The sequence below is a fragment of the Triticum urartu genome, chromosome 7A (assembly GCF_056163025.1).
Source record: "Triticum urartu cultivar PI428250 chromosome 7A, HENAU_Tu73, whole genome shotgun sequence".
Lineage (NCBI taxonomy): Eukaryota > Viridiplantae > Streptophyta > Magnoliopsida > Poales > Poaceae > Triticum > Triticum urartu.
The window spans coordinates 753,972,428-753,986,459 of NC_141879.1; the positions used below are offsets into that span (position 1 = coordinate 753,972,428).

At 45.3% G+C, this 14,032-nt stretch overlaps 2 protein-coding genes across 2 annotated transcripts; one reads left to right on the top strand and one right to left on the bottom strand.

Moving 5' to 3' along the window:
• Window positions 1–4,216: 4,216 nt before the first annotated feature.
• Window positions 4,217–9,737, bottom strand: LOC147962887 (putative disease resistance protein RGA3). The gene is made up of 5 exons (XM_087535951.1): window positions 9,507–9,737; window positions 8,700–9,464; window positions 7,318–7,745; window positions 5,592–7,285; window positions 4,217–5,202 (listed from the first exon to the last, which is right to left on the bottom strand). The coding sequence occupies exons 1-5, from the start codon at window positions 9,708–9,710 to the stop codon at window positions 4,217–4,219; spliced, it is 4,077 nt and encodes a 1,358-aa protein (XP_087392077.1). The 5' UTR covers window positions 9,711–9,737.
• A 3,095-nt stretch (window positions 9,738–12,832) lies between these two features.
• LOC147962888 (mediator of RNA polymerase II transcription subunit 15a-like) lies at window positions 12,833–14,017 on the top strand. The gene is made up of 3 exons (XM_087534346.1): window positions 12,833–13,107; window positions 13,534–13,645; window positions 13,853–14,017. Exons 1-3 carry the CDS (start codon window positions 12,998–13,000, stop codon window positions 14,015–14,017), a joined length of 387 nt encoding a protein of 128 aa, XP_087390472.1. The 5' UTR covers window positions 12,833–12,997.
• Window positions 14,018–14,032: the final 15 nt, after the last annotated feature.

Below are 14,032 nucleotides of genomic sequence, written 5' to 3' on the forward strand. Positions count from 1 at the left end.
GTCAATCAGATCATTCAACTACTGATGTACTCACTGAAAAACTTATCAAGCGTCTTGATCTATCTCTATAGATCTTGATACTCAATATGTAAGCAGCTTCACCGAGGTCTTTCTTTGAAAAACTCCTTTCAAACACTCCTTTATGCTTTGCAGAATAATTTTACATTATTTCCGATCAACAATATGTCATTCACATATACTTATCAGAAATGTTGTAGTGCTCCCACTCACTTTCTTGTAAATACAGGCTTCACCGCAAGTCTGTATAAAACTATATGCTTTGATCAACTTATCAAAACGTATATTCCAACTCCGAGATGCTTGCACCAGTCCATAAATGGATCGCTGGAGCTTGCATATTTTGTTAGCACTTTTAGGATTGACAAAACCATCTTGTTGCATCACATACAACTCTTCTTTAATAAATCCATTAAGGAATGCAGTTTTGTTTATCCATTTGCCAGATTTCATAAAATGCGGCAATTGCTAACATGATAAGTGTACGGTTGCGCCTTTCAGCTACTCCATTCTTTTCTCCCAGAGTGGGATACATTAAAAGCACCTGAGTTATCATATCTTTTTCTTGCCAGAATTTCTCCCGCCATACGGGATTTTTGACATAATATTATGTCAACTTTACCCCGTTATGCAGGTATTTTCCCAGACTTTTTCCGCCATGCGGGTTTTATCATAATCATCTTTTCCCGCCACGCGGGTAATTCCCTGTAAGGGAACATAAATGCCAGAATTGGCTCTTTTGACTACATATTCAATCATCAAATTTAGGAATAAATCCGAATGCTCTTTGACACACATGCTTGATCCGACGTTGGTCAAATTAAACACACATGTTGCTTGAAAAATCTTCTTCATAGAGAGTACATGAAAGACATTCATCAAAAGACTCTCAATGATCTGTCTCTTTTCTTTTGATGCCATTCTTCAGAGAGAACATACTCCCTCACGTTATGACCTTTCTTGGTCATCTTTCGGGTCACAAGTACCCAACCATTCGCTTTCACGAATGAAAGCATGGAAAACTTATTGGTCCAATAATCAACAATAATGGGCATAAAATAACCCTACGTTGGTCTGGTTAAAAAATGCACATGAAACTTTTGAAACTTTCTTTTATATTCTAAATCACCATTGTGGTAGAATTAGAATAAGCATAATCCTTCTACATTAATTCCATATCACCGTTGGGCAGAAATGGAAATAATGCATATAACTCATAAACAATGTGATGATAGTATTTCTATTAAACAACTTTGCTAAGAATTAATCATCATCATCAACTTTATTGCAGCGGGAACAAGAAATATACAATTCTCTAGTTCAAGAGCATTTCTTGATCTTTATACGTTCTCTGAAAATTAATCACTTTGATACAAAATTTATCAGAGATTGAAACTTTGAACATAAGGCTCATAGAATTATAGCACCGTTATCATCAACGTTGGTTAGAAAATAACAATACCATATTTTAATTTTAAAACAAATATCTTTGTTTTGTCATAGTGGAAACTATCTGCATCTTATTTCACCCACAGGGGGAAAACATTGCTAAGAACATTTCTTACAATTAAATTTTCCCATTGGTTCCAATTTAATTGGAGGATAAAACTTTTACTTTGCAACGGAAGCTTTACAATATTCTAAAAAACAATTCTCTACTCTTTTACTCTCTAAGAAATTTTAACCGCTTGGTTCAAAAATGCATTAGAGAAGCAACAACTTAATCTTTTACTTTCGTTCTATTCACTTTTAAAAGAGCACTTTTAATCATGATCATGTTATTAACAACGTTGGCCATAAAAATAACATAATCATTTCATTTCAGTAATTACTTTAATGTGCTCTTTAGATATAATTCTATCAAAACTTTTATTTTCTTTGTAAAAGAGAACTATTAATTATGTACGCAGCAGAAAAACATGAATAAAAATTCATGAACCTTTTATTCTTTACAGAAACTTTTCTTTGACCAAATAAAAAATTCATGAACTTTATTATTTTCTTTTTAAAATTCATGAACATTTCTTTTTCTGAATTTTTTTCTATTTTCATTTTTAGAACTTTTCTGTTTACTTTTTTCTTTTCTATTTTATAAACAGAATTTTCGTTGGAAAAATTTGTGTAGAAAAGCTATTGTAAATCTGCCCAAAAAAACACTGGACAGAAAACTATAGAAAACAATTAGCCAGCTCCAGCCGGCCTCGGCCTGACGCGTGAGGCCAGTAGCGGCCCACGGCCTGCTCCTTCTCTCCCTCGCGCGAGCCGGCCTCAGCCCAGCGCGTGGCTGCGGCCTTGGCCCAGCGGCCAGCGCGCGCGCCGCGGCTGCCAGCCTTTCGGCCCAGAGGCCCATTGGCGAGCTAGGGTTTCAATCCCTGCCGTCCGATGAGATCGACGGTCCAGCGCCGTTTTCGGGCGAACAAAACAACCCCGATCGATCCTCCCGGAAAACCCTAGCCCCACTTTGTTCTTTCTCACCGCCTCGTCTCTGTTGGACTCCTCCCGCAGCGGCTACGCCGGCCGCCGCCGCCGGCGGCTGAAGCCACCGCGCCGCGCGCCTCCTCTCCCTTTCTTTCCTCCATTTTCTTTCTCCTGTGGCAGAGAGAGAGAGAGCAGCGTGGCTGAGCCCTCCTCTTCCCCACTGCGCGTGACGGCGGTCGAGTGGCGATGCGGTTGGAGCTGCGCCGGCCGCCGGCAACGCCGTGGATCTACCACCGCGCCGGAGCCCCTCCCTTATCCTTCCACCTCTTGTGTATCTACTGTCTCCATCCACCAGCTCCCCACAGAGAGAAAGAGAGGCAACTGCCGCACGATGGCGACCTAGATGGACGGAGCGGCTGCGCCCCTGCCGACCCCTTCGCCGGTCGCGCGTTCCCCTTGCTGTGAGCGCGCCGTCGTCGAATGGATCGGTGGTGGTGATCTTTGCCCCTGAAAAGGGGTGGTGTTCTTCTTCTTGATGCCTCGGCTTGCCGATGCGCATCGGGATCGAGAGGAACGGCGCGGCCTTGTGGCGGCGCTACTTTTTCCGTTGAGGATTCATTCTTTGCCCTGTCTAGGGTTCTTGGGGGAGGGGATTCTTTTCTTTATACCGTAAATATCACTAGAACCCAGTGGCATCTGATACCATTGATAGATCCTCTGGATCGATGTAGGCTAGTGATTCCGGTGAACCTACCTTCTCCTGGTCCAGAGGAGGAACTCCTGGTGCCGGCCATGGTGACGGTGGCCGGTGATGGCAGTGAGTGGATGGCGGCGGTAGTGGAGCTTCCCTTGAGCACCGCGCTAGCCCTAGATCGGTAGGGAGTATTCGGTGGGGTTGGTGGCAGCGTTCAACCTTGTGAAAACGTGCCTCGGCCCCCACCTCTGTTTATATAGCGCGGGCCACAGGGGCCCACCAACCATGGTTTGGTTGGGCGCCCCCGATCAGGGCGCGAGTCAAGGACCCGTCGAGCCGTTGGGCTCGATCGGGAGGAGATCAACCTAACACGTACAACCACAAGACTTTTTTTTTGCAGGGGACCACAAGACTTGAAGAGAAGCAAGCAAGAGGCCAACCCAAATTCCGGTTCATTTAAAATCAAAGAACATCCACAACTGACTTTGCTCATATAAGAGGGGTCACCAGCCTAGTTTTTATTTTTCCAAGCAAATTCAAATATCACCAGGGCCTGCGTAGAAAGGGAATACATGAGAGCCAGTCCTAATAGGTAATGTTCTGCTTAGAAATTGCTAATAAAATAGGTGCATGTATAGATCAGATTAGTTTCTTTCCAAGTCAAGTTAACATATATCTCCAAGGGATTTAATAATGGTTTCAACTGACATTAATTAATTAGTGTCATGTGTAGCAACTCAGAAGAGAACTGCCACTAGAAGCACAGTTCATAATAGGAGAGGTAAATGAATACCAGGTTAATTAGGTGGAGAAAACGGCCTGATCTGATGTCCGCAGCTAGCTATCATGCACTTTCTCTTTTTCCTGGCCAGCTTTTTGTCGCTGGTATTCTTCTTGTTCCTTGTTTTCATCTCCTGAACCGGGTGCAACTGTTGCTGCTTCTTGTTCCTCCTCTGCGGCCATCGTGTGGACTAACGTCCAAATAGATGAAATTAATAAGATGGAACAAATAGGATAGGATGGAACAAAAATGAAATGAACAAATAAAACAATGTCTGGGTATTGTTGTTTTACCTCCAGATTTGATCAGGCGTCATCATCTTGTACCTGCAGCACTTGCTCAATGTAATTATCCTCCTGATCACTCGGCATGCCTACACCCTCCTCCTCCATGTCTATCACTATGTTGTGCAACATGCAGCATGTGCTCACTGTCCGGTACATCTCAAGTTGATTATTTGGATGCCACCCTTCTCCCTCCAGGCACTTCCACGTTTCTTTTAGCCTTGTTAGCGGCCTCAGATCAACAGCTATAGCTGCAGAATGTCTCATGTTGAACTCAACTTTGGCGTCTGAGAATGAGAGGCCATTTTCCAACCGGTAAGGTGTGGGGAGCCCCGGGCAAAGAGGGTATCCTACATCACCAATTATGTATTCACTAACTCCCGATCCCGCACCTGATGATACATTCAGCTTTCTACCATTCAGCCGAACACCCTTCACGCAGGACTCGGCGACATAAGCATCGTGAAAAAATCTTGATTGGTTCATGGTACCTTGCGGCCGCAATGAAATGCCCGTGAACCTCATATCCGCATCAACCACGGCATGCATTAGCATGCCATCATTTTCCTCATTCTCATGGTTTTGTGATCCAAATTTGATGTGAGTTGTATGTACAACACCGCAGTAGTTTGGGAGGCCATGGATCTTGTCAAACTTGCGCTCGATCTTATCCACTTGAGCGGAGCCAGGCAAACTGATGTGGTACATTGCTCGCCCGTCCACAGCCTTAACAAACTTCTGAGTTAACAGCGAAACCGTTGAACCATCCACACCAAATGATGATCCTATAATCTCTGGTGTCTCACCTGAGTTCAACATTCTCAGAGCAATGGCTACTGCATCATAGAAAGACAACACTCTGTCATCAATGAAGGTGTGACGTTTTACCATCATATCTTCGGAAAGGGGCACCTTCACCAAGCTGCAGATGTAATTAAAGGTACTTCTTCTCATTTTGTACAAAGACTCAAATCCTTGTGTTTCTACCATAGAAGACGATAAAGTTTCTGCATGGCAAGTAAAGTACAAAACTGGTTATACATAATCTTAAGCCAAGAATAAACATATTACTCTTGATTTGTTTAACTTGAGGTAATTGATCTACAAAACAAGTAGAAAAACAAATCCTTAGCAACATGAGGGGGTGCAACGAAATCAGAGAGTGGCCTTAAACAATGCTCACGATTGTGGCTAAGACTTAATTTGCATGTCTAGTACAACCATGTCTACATGTCCTCTGAGATGACTTAATCATGTGAAACAAAAAAAAGTATGGAATATATGCAGTCTTCATGCAGCATATATATATAGGAGACAAAATGAAACAAACTTATAAAAGGACAGAGTTAGAGTGCCCAACAAATTAAGGCAAAGCGTAATTTTTTATTTTCTGTACCTTTAAATATGGAAGAGCGGCTAATATTCGAATCAATCTTGAAGTTGTCACTTCTTGTGTACATCACATACCACTTCCTTTTGTTCATACCATCATACGCATATGCCTTCACATGCTCCACATGGCTGAATTTGTCCCACTCGATACCAGATTGGCCTGCAGCTAGTGAACGGAGCAGCCATAACCTACAGAATAACTGAAAATGTCTTGGCTTTATATCTCGCATGTATTCTGGGAGTTCTTCCATGGTGTAATCTTCAAGGACCAACATATTGAGCGCAGGGATACTCTCCAGCACATTCAACTTTGGGCAATCGGTGATGGTAAGCTTCTGCAGATTTGGGAAATTGGTGATCCTCTCCAAGTCGGGGCTTCCAAGCAATGTAAGATCAACAATAAGAGGAAAGTTCTCAAGATAGCACAGGTGTTGGATATCTTGTATGATTAATTTCTTCAGAGCCCTTGCATTGGAGGCAAGCCCAAGAGGAACACGCCTCCGTCTGCAATTACAGAGAAAGAGCTCATCCAAATGGGGCATAACTTCCACTTGATCCTCCCACTCCCACTCCTCCCATTCCACCAATCCTATTAAGGACAAATTTTTTAACCTTGGAAATGGTGTTGCCGCTGCCTGCAAGAATCCAGTCTCAACACGCCTGATGCATGGAGCATTGCAGACCTGAAGCAAATGCAGATAGGGGAGCTGACACAACCCATTGGGAAGTTGGGTGCAATAAGCCAGGTCAGAAAAATATAGTGTCTTCAGGTTGTGGAGGGGCACTGTCAATGTCGATATCATCCAGCTCGGGAGTTGATGGCCAAAATACCCTTCGATATGAAGATTTTCTACACTAGGAGGAGGGCAGAGCTCATCAAACACCTCCTCAATTCGTTGCTGCTCTGCTTGAGAGATGCCTTCATAGTCATACTCTTTACCAAACCAATAATCTCCCAATTTGCTGGTGCAGTGCAAGAATAGGTCGATGAGATGTATTTTTTCACCAAGCCTAGCTTTAGCAGCAAACGAAGCAGAAGACACACTCTCCAACTGAATTACTTCAAGAAGTTTGAGTTGGGAAAGAGGACCCAACTCGTCCAAACTACACCAATCACCGTCCATGTGGGCTCGAAAGCCATGTAGTCTCCTCATACTTGTCAGACCGCAGAAGCCTCTAGGTATCATTCTTATGGTTGGAATACTAAGTAACCTCAGCTGACCAAGGTTTACAATGCTATCAGGTAGATTCACTAATTGTGTGCATCCACAAAGGTTGAGGAACTGCAATAATTTCATATTGCCAATGTTCCCTGGAAGTACAGATATATCAGTATTTATCAGTGCCAGATACCTCAGGTGCTTGAGTTGATACAACGATTCAACCAATGTGGCCACATCCGTAGATTCAATATGTAGAACCCGCAGACAAGAAAAGTTAGCCAATGAATCACCATGCTTCATCTTGATGTGGATAGTTGAGATTAATGTTCTCACATGCTGCTTGTGCATAGATTGCCAATAAATTTCACCTGATTGGAGCATGTTGGTTTCTATAGACAACCGAAGAAACCTCTGTGAATTGAGTTTAGCAAGAATATTGATGTCTTCATTGTGAACTATAAGTGCTTCATCTTTCATCACATACTGAGCAAATGAGCGAACAACATCATGCATGCTACAATAAGATTGATCAAAACATCATGCATGCTACAATAAGATTGATCAAAATAAGATTTATCTGGCTCTATTAGGTTCCTAGATATCAGCTGATTGTAGTAATATCTTCCATATTCTTCTAAATCATTCAAGCTGCCATGAATAAATCCTTCACTAATCCACATGGCAACTACTTCACCCACATGAAATTTTTTACACTTAGGAAGAAGAGAGTAGTATAGAAAGCACTGCCTCAGATAAGAAGGCATGTCTTCATAGCTCAAGTATACTGCATAACTGAGCTCTCGAGGCATTTCAGCTATTGACCATTTAGAATCATCCAAAACCTTCTCCCAGTAACAGCGCAACCCCTCTCTTTGACGCAAGAGTCCTCCCATTAATTTAATGGCTAGTGGTAAACCACCAAATTTTTGTATAATTTTCAATCCGATATCGTTCAGCGTATTGGTGTGGTTTTCATCCATAACACTTGAAAGTACCTGGAAACATATTATTGAACAAACCGATACAGTTAATTGACTACGTACCAAGCTCCTCTAAGGCGCTCAAATATACCTCTTAATAGACAAGAGTACTGTTGGATGTAGTCATCTATTCATCAAGGTAGGTTTGACTATCTAAATATTCAAAGTACAGAAAGTGCTTGTCAAAAGGGAAATGCTATGAATCAATGAATGTATTTACTTATCCTGCTCCTATGCTCCAAAGATTTATGCAATGACTTCCACATATGACGTACACACTATATACGAAGAAATTCTTTCCTTTCCTTTATAAAATGGAATGCATTGTGAGAAAAATATACTTTTGAACTACTCTCTCATAGTTGTTACATAAAACTATACTCTAAATATAGCAAAAATTGCAAAAATCATAATACTAGACAAACAACGCAGCCAAAAATCTGGGTGCAATTTTTACGGAAAACCACTGCAACTTTTAGTCTGGTTATTTTTTTATGATTTTTCTTGTATTGGTAGGTTTCACAAAAACTATTGGTTTCTTATCTTAAATAACATTTTGTTTCTGTTATATACTAAGGTAGTGGAAGAGCAGCTGATCACTCAGATCTTCATCTTGGGTTTGACAAAACAATTAAAAATTAGCAATAATCTAATCACTACATGTATATACACCCCACAATTCTTCAATGGTAAAAGACAACATATCTATTAATTATGCGGATTTTTTACAAATTACTAAAGTTCGGTAAAATAAAATCCTAGTGTTTCTAATGTGTCATGTAGGCAACAAAGTATAGAAAATCCAGTTGGCATTATGATATATTTCTTGATTAGCACCATGCTTTGATGACATTATTATTTACTTATTTATTTGCAAAATAGCAAGGTTAATATCAGACCTATAAAATTATTGACATGGCTTGCACTCCAGCTGGTATTAGTGCATAGAAGCCATTGATATGTACTAACCTGCTTCTTGAGCAATAACCAAGCCTCATCAGGCGCTAATGTGTTGACATGGTGGTAGGGCCATGTGGCTATCATCCCCAGCGCAACACCTTCATCTCTGGTGGTGATTAGGACTCGGCTGCCTGAAGCAGCAGCATTGAAGGGAACTTTGAGCACACCCTCCCATGCTCCATGGTCCCACACATCATCCATTACTAGTAAGGTCTTGTGGCCAATCAAGGAATCCTTGAGGGTTTGATGAAGCGTGGTCTTCGTATTTCCAGCCTGCCAGTGGTCTCCTCCGGCTTCAATAACCGCTCTTCTCAAGAGCTCAACCTCACTAAAGTTTTTGTCAATGCTCAACCATATATGTTTGCTGAAGTCACCTTGGATGGCCTTATCATTGAAGACCTTCTCGGCAAGGGTGGTCTTGCCAACCCCGCCGACACCTACGATGGCAAGCACCATGATGTTGTTGTTGACATTGTTTCCTACCTGCATGATCTGAGCCACTAGTGATTTTGTGTCTTCTTCGATCTTCTCTCCAACCACACCGAACCGGTCGGGATCCCCCGACATCTCCCAGCTAGGATTACCACGATGAGAGAAGTGCATATGACTGCTATGACACTCATTGGACCCAAGATTGATGAAGCCAAAGGCAACACTCTGCTCCTTGATGGTGTCAAGCTTCTGGTTGAGCACCTTGATGCGGGTGTTGATGTCATGAGCATGGGAGGGATTCTGCATGCAAAAGAGCAAGGGATTGAAACACCCTCTAAAATTCTGCATGCAGAAGAGAAGGGGATCAAAACAGCCTACGTTTACATGTGATGTTCCACTCTCCATGACGTTGAGATGACAAAGGTCGAGGATGTCAGCAGCTTCATACATGGCACCCTTCAGCTGCCCCACCCACTCTTGGATCCTCTTGTCGCTGATGCTCCTCCTATCGACATCTGCGAGGAAGTTCTTGAGGTCGTGAAGCTTGTTCCCCATCTTGTCGATCTCGTCAGAAGCACCGATCAGCATTCCCAGCTCTTCTGCATCCACCTGCGTGAGCAAGTCTGCCAAGTCGAAAGGTAGCTATGATCTGCATATTATTTTCCGCGATGGACCTAATTAACTAACCAAATACATAACGTGGCCTAGCTGTCAGGATGCCGATCCTGCATAGTTGCGATTTTGAACAAATGAATAGTTTGTTAAGTGCCATCGGTAAGATTTGGATCTGGATTTAATTTTAAAAAAGTCCACTACCTGGAGACCATGCTGGCACGAACTAAGATTATATTTATCCAAAACCATGACCATTAGTCGGCACGAACTAAGATTATATTTATCCAAAACCATGACCGTCAGTCGGCACGAACTAAGATCACAACTGCAGTGTGCTTGCCTTGAGATCTGCTGACAATAGCTAGTTCTAGTTTATTACTCTACCTTAATTTCCTTGGGGTATGCAAGGAACTAATATTATATTCATTCATGTGCAGGAAGTTAGGGCATGAAACAAAGAACCCACCTCGCCCGTGCTGCTCTCGCGGGGCGGCAGGGCGAACCCTAGCCGCCGCCGGCCGCGCACCTCCCCCACCTCCCCTCCGCCTCACCACCGCCGGAGGGCGCCGCCGGGCCTAGCGTCAGTGGCGGCGGGGCTCCACTCCCTCCTTCCCTGGTGTACTGCGGCGCGGGACGCGGGACAGCGACCTGGGTGGCGTGCCGGTGGTGCGGCTGTCCGGCGACGGGGGCGACGACTGCGTGAGGTCAGGTGGTGCGAGCCTGCGCGTGGGGATGGCGAGGCTGCAAGCTGCAGTGGTGCTCCCTCGTCAGATCTCGACGGTAGGGGTCAAGGGCTGCGGCGGCGTGGGCTGGGGGTGGTCCAGCTAGCCTGGGTCGGCCTCCAGCATGGTGGGGCGCGCCGACAGGTGCACTGGTGGCGGGGCGGATCTGTAGGGGTCGGTCGGCTGCGATCTAGTGGTGGCTGCAGGGGCGGCTGATGCAGTTGGCGCGGGTGGTGGAAGCGGCCGCCTTTCTCCTCGCGATGGGGGGCGGCCGGCGGCTTGTGGCAGTGGTGGTGCGTGCCCGGTGGCTCTGGTTCTTGGAGCTGGCCGGCCGGCGTGGTCGTTGCTCTGGCTGTGGGTGGCGGCGTGGGGAGGTCCGGATGGTGACCTCCGGGTGTCGTGGCGGTTTCACGGTGGCTCGACGGATCTGCCTGTGGCGTCAACCGCCTTGTCCGGCATCAGCTCGTCTGTGATCGGACCGTTTCGACCTTCGTCCCATCTACTCATTGCCCGAGTGCTACTTCCATTGAAGGGCTGGCCATCTCTCAGCTGCGGTCCATTGCTCGTCTTGCGCCCGGTGCAGCAGGACTGAGCTTGTCTCGCGCACAGTGCAGCAGGACCAAACTCGTCTCGCGCACGGTGCAGCAGGACTGACCTCGTCCCCCTCACGGTGCTGCAAGACCGAACTCGTCTCGCGGTAGGGGCTGCTGGTCGGGCTGATGGATGCCAGTGCTGGCCGTCCTAGTGGGTCTCGACGCTGGGGGTCGCCTAGTGGTGCGAAAGGTTGGACCTTTCCGATCGTCTCTTTGGTTGGGGTAGCTGCGGGTCTCGGGTGAGGTGGTGTCAAGGTCTTGGACGCTGGGGCGGCGGCTCTGGTGGCGGTAGCGCGATGCTCTTGGGCAGAGCCCGTGACTTGGTGCTGCCCGGTGGCCATGGCCGTGTGGGCGGCGTGGTAGCCGGGGTGTGGCGGTGAGTGTTGGCCGGGGTGCAAACCTGTTCTATCTTCGGACGGACCGGTGGCGGCGAAGCTCGTTCCCTTCTTGAAGGCGTCGTCGCGGCTCTCACTGCCTGTCGTGCGGCTTCAGGAGAAACTCTGATCCTTGGATCGGGCGGTGGCGGCGCGCTCCGGTGACGTATCCTTCCTGAAGGCGCCGCATTGGAGTCCACGGTTCGTTGCATGTGCCTTTATCTCTTCGTGGTAGTGTGCTAGGGGTGGTGTTGCTGCGTTCAGCGCTTATGTATCCTGCCTTGGGTGTGTGTGGTGTTGGCGTGCGTTTATTCCGGATGATGTTGATCTATGGTTTATATATAGAGCGGGACGAAAGCTTTTTTGGTATTACAAGGCCCACGGCCTAACGGTTGAATATTTGAAAGCCGGAGCCAGTTAACCATTCGCCGCGTCTTGCAGGTGATCCTGCGCGCTGACACTCCTTGCCTCCACGCGCAGCAGCTCTCCTCCTTCAAGTGCCGCATGACGAAGACTAGCTATGCGGTGTAACATTGCGAGCGAGGGTTCGTTGCCCTGATTGGCGGGATTTGTTTAGGTCAACTAGCTTTTTTTTTCTAAAAAGAGGGGACTCCCCGACCTCTGCATCAGAACGATGTATAAAAAACTAGCTGTGTAGGTTCGTTGAACTATTTGTCAGACTCAGCTTGTCCAAAGGTAGCTCCCGTCAATGGTAAGGCTAAGGTGACGAATGCACTATTTGCTTTTTCAAACAATGACGTACTCATCACAAGATGCAAACGATCATCAACGCGAAAATTCGTAGGCATCTCTCTGTAAGTGACTTAGATGATTTTCAGTTGCAACACGATCGAAACTTCAAACTAGAGTAGTATGAGCTTTGCTGCGCCATCCTGTAAGTGACTTAGATGATTTTCAGTTGTAACTCCATGATTTGGCCTAACTCGAGAACTAGTCCACAATGGGTTGACGTGGACGGAGGCTCTATCTACCAGTATCGGGTAACCAAGATGAAGGAGTTTTTAATTACGGCGCTGATCGATGTCAACACCCCTTATAGCTTAATTTAGTATTCACCGTCACATTCAAATTAATCATGTTAGCTAGATGATGATAGCTAACAACTCAACAACTCTCAGCTGTCTCAACTCAACAAAGTCAACCTTGATGATGCATGCCAGCTAATACAAATTTAGCTGGATGATCCGATAGCTAGCAACTCAACGTATATTATTCTTCTCTTAACGAATTATTCTTTCCTACTTCGCTAGTGTAAAAAATGATCTTATATTATGGGACGGAGGGAGTAGTATTTTCCAACCCAGCTGTGTCGATAAGCGGGAGGGACCCATATTTCATAGATATATTATTCCACTGGTATGCAAGGTTGACGGATACAAACGGGGTGAAAAGTGCAGCGTATTTTGCTCGCCAACACAAGTTTCAGTTGAAGGCGAGAGAGACACGAGAGTCTGAACCCAAGTTTGAGTTTCAGTTGAAAGCCGCGGCCAAGTCAAGGAGACAAGGTGGAGGCGACCAAGCAGCATACACGAGGAATCGCCGATCCAACCATGGACGCCAACCTGCGGCCCGACCCTGCCGCCGGCGTTGAGCCGCCCTCCACTGCCACCGGAGGCGATTGGCACCAGCCCGAGGCACGCAGCAGGATCGTCAATAAGATGTACGTATGTATGTTGGGCGGGACTCACTCTATTTCATTCGATCTGGTTTCATCTGATCTGGTTTCCCCTCCCCGGCTCTTTCGGTTTCCCACTCGGAACAAAAATAGAGGAATTTCTGTCAGTTTTGCCATCGATCCATTCATCCATCCAAGATTTAGCTTTGAACTTTGATCTATCTGTACACACATATCCATAGCCGCGGTGACAGATTCGTCCGTCGTCTATCTACCTCCCAGTTTCTGTTCCTATTTGATTCTTCTTAGTCAAAATTCTCAGCTTCATTAACTCTCAACAATTTAACACAGGTTTATTGACAAATTTACCATGGCATATAATAGAACTGAATTGGAGATCTACCCTGATTGGCTGCTCCGCCTACTTGTTCCAGTAATTAACCAGCTTCACATTTTGCACTATGCGTGCAGAACGGAAGCTCTAAAGAAGCGCCTCCCAGTATCTGCGCCAGAGGAACTGAATCAACTTCGAGAGATCGCTGTGCGATATGAAAACAGGATCTATACTCAAGAAACCAATCAGGTAATATATATCTAACAAGCACAGCACACATTGCTTGTTTGAGGCACTTTGTTATATATGTTGCTTGGATGACATTTCATCAAATCTTAAGAACTGAAACACGTTCTCGACCATGCGAAACTGCTAATCACATAACAACTGTTGGTCGCAAGCCACTATTAGTAATTTGGTATGGAACTTCACATCATTTTCTTTTGCATTACACAGTCTGATTATTTGCGGAAGATTTCTCTGAAAATTCTCTTTATGGAGATGAAGACACAACAGGCTCCAAGAAATGCTACAGTCATTCCTGAACGAAACAACTCCAGTAAGGTACCATATACAGCAAACAGGGTGTTGCACAATTTATCATCTTCACTTGGATGTTAATACTTTTTTTATTGC

What these genes read in the sequence shown, in the direction of transcription:
- LOC147962887 (XM_087535951.1), bottom strand. Translation starts at nt 9,710, where the DNA reads ATGCTGATCGGTGCTTCTGACGAGATCGACAAGATGGGGAACAAGCTT. An exon ending in GGTTATTGCTCAAGAAGCAG is followed by an intron (nt 7,746 to 8,699) that starts GTTAGTACATAT and finishes ATATGTTTCCAG; the next exon opens with GTACTTTCAAGTGTTATGGA. An exon ending in CCGCTCTTCCATATTTAAAG is followed by an intron (nt 5,203 to 5,591) that starts GTACAGAAAATA and finishes CTTGCCATGCAG; the next exon opens with AAACTTTATCGTCTTCTATG.
- LOC147962888 (XM_087534346.1), top strand. Translation starts at nt 12,998, where the DNA reads ATGGACGCCAACCTGCGGCCCGACCCTGCCGCCGGCGTTGAGCCGCCC. An exon ending in AGCAGGATCGTCAATAAGAT is followed by an intron (nt 13,108 to 13,533) that starts GTACGTATGTAT and finishes CTATGCGTGCAG; the next exon opens with AACGGAAGCTCTAAAGAAGC. An exon ending in ATACTCAAGAAACCAATCAG is followed by an intron (nt 13,646 to 13,852) that starts GTAATATATATC and finishes TGCATTACACAG; the next exon opens with TCTGATTATTTGCGGAAGAT.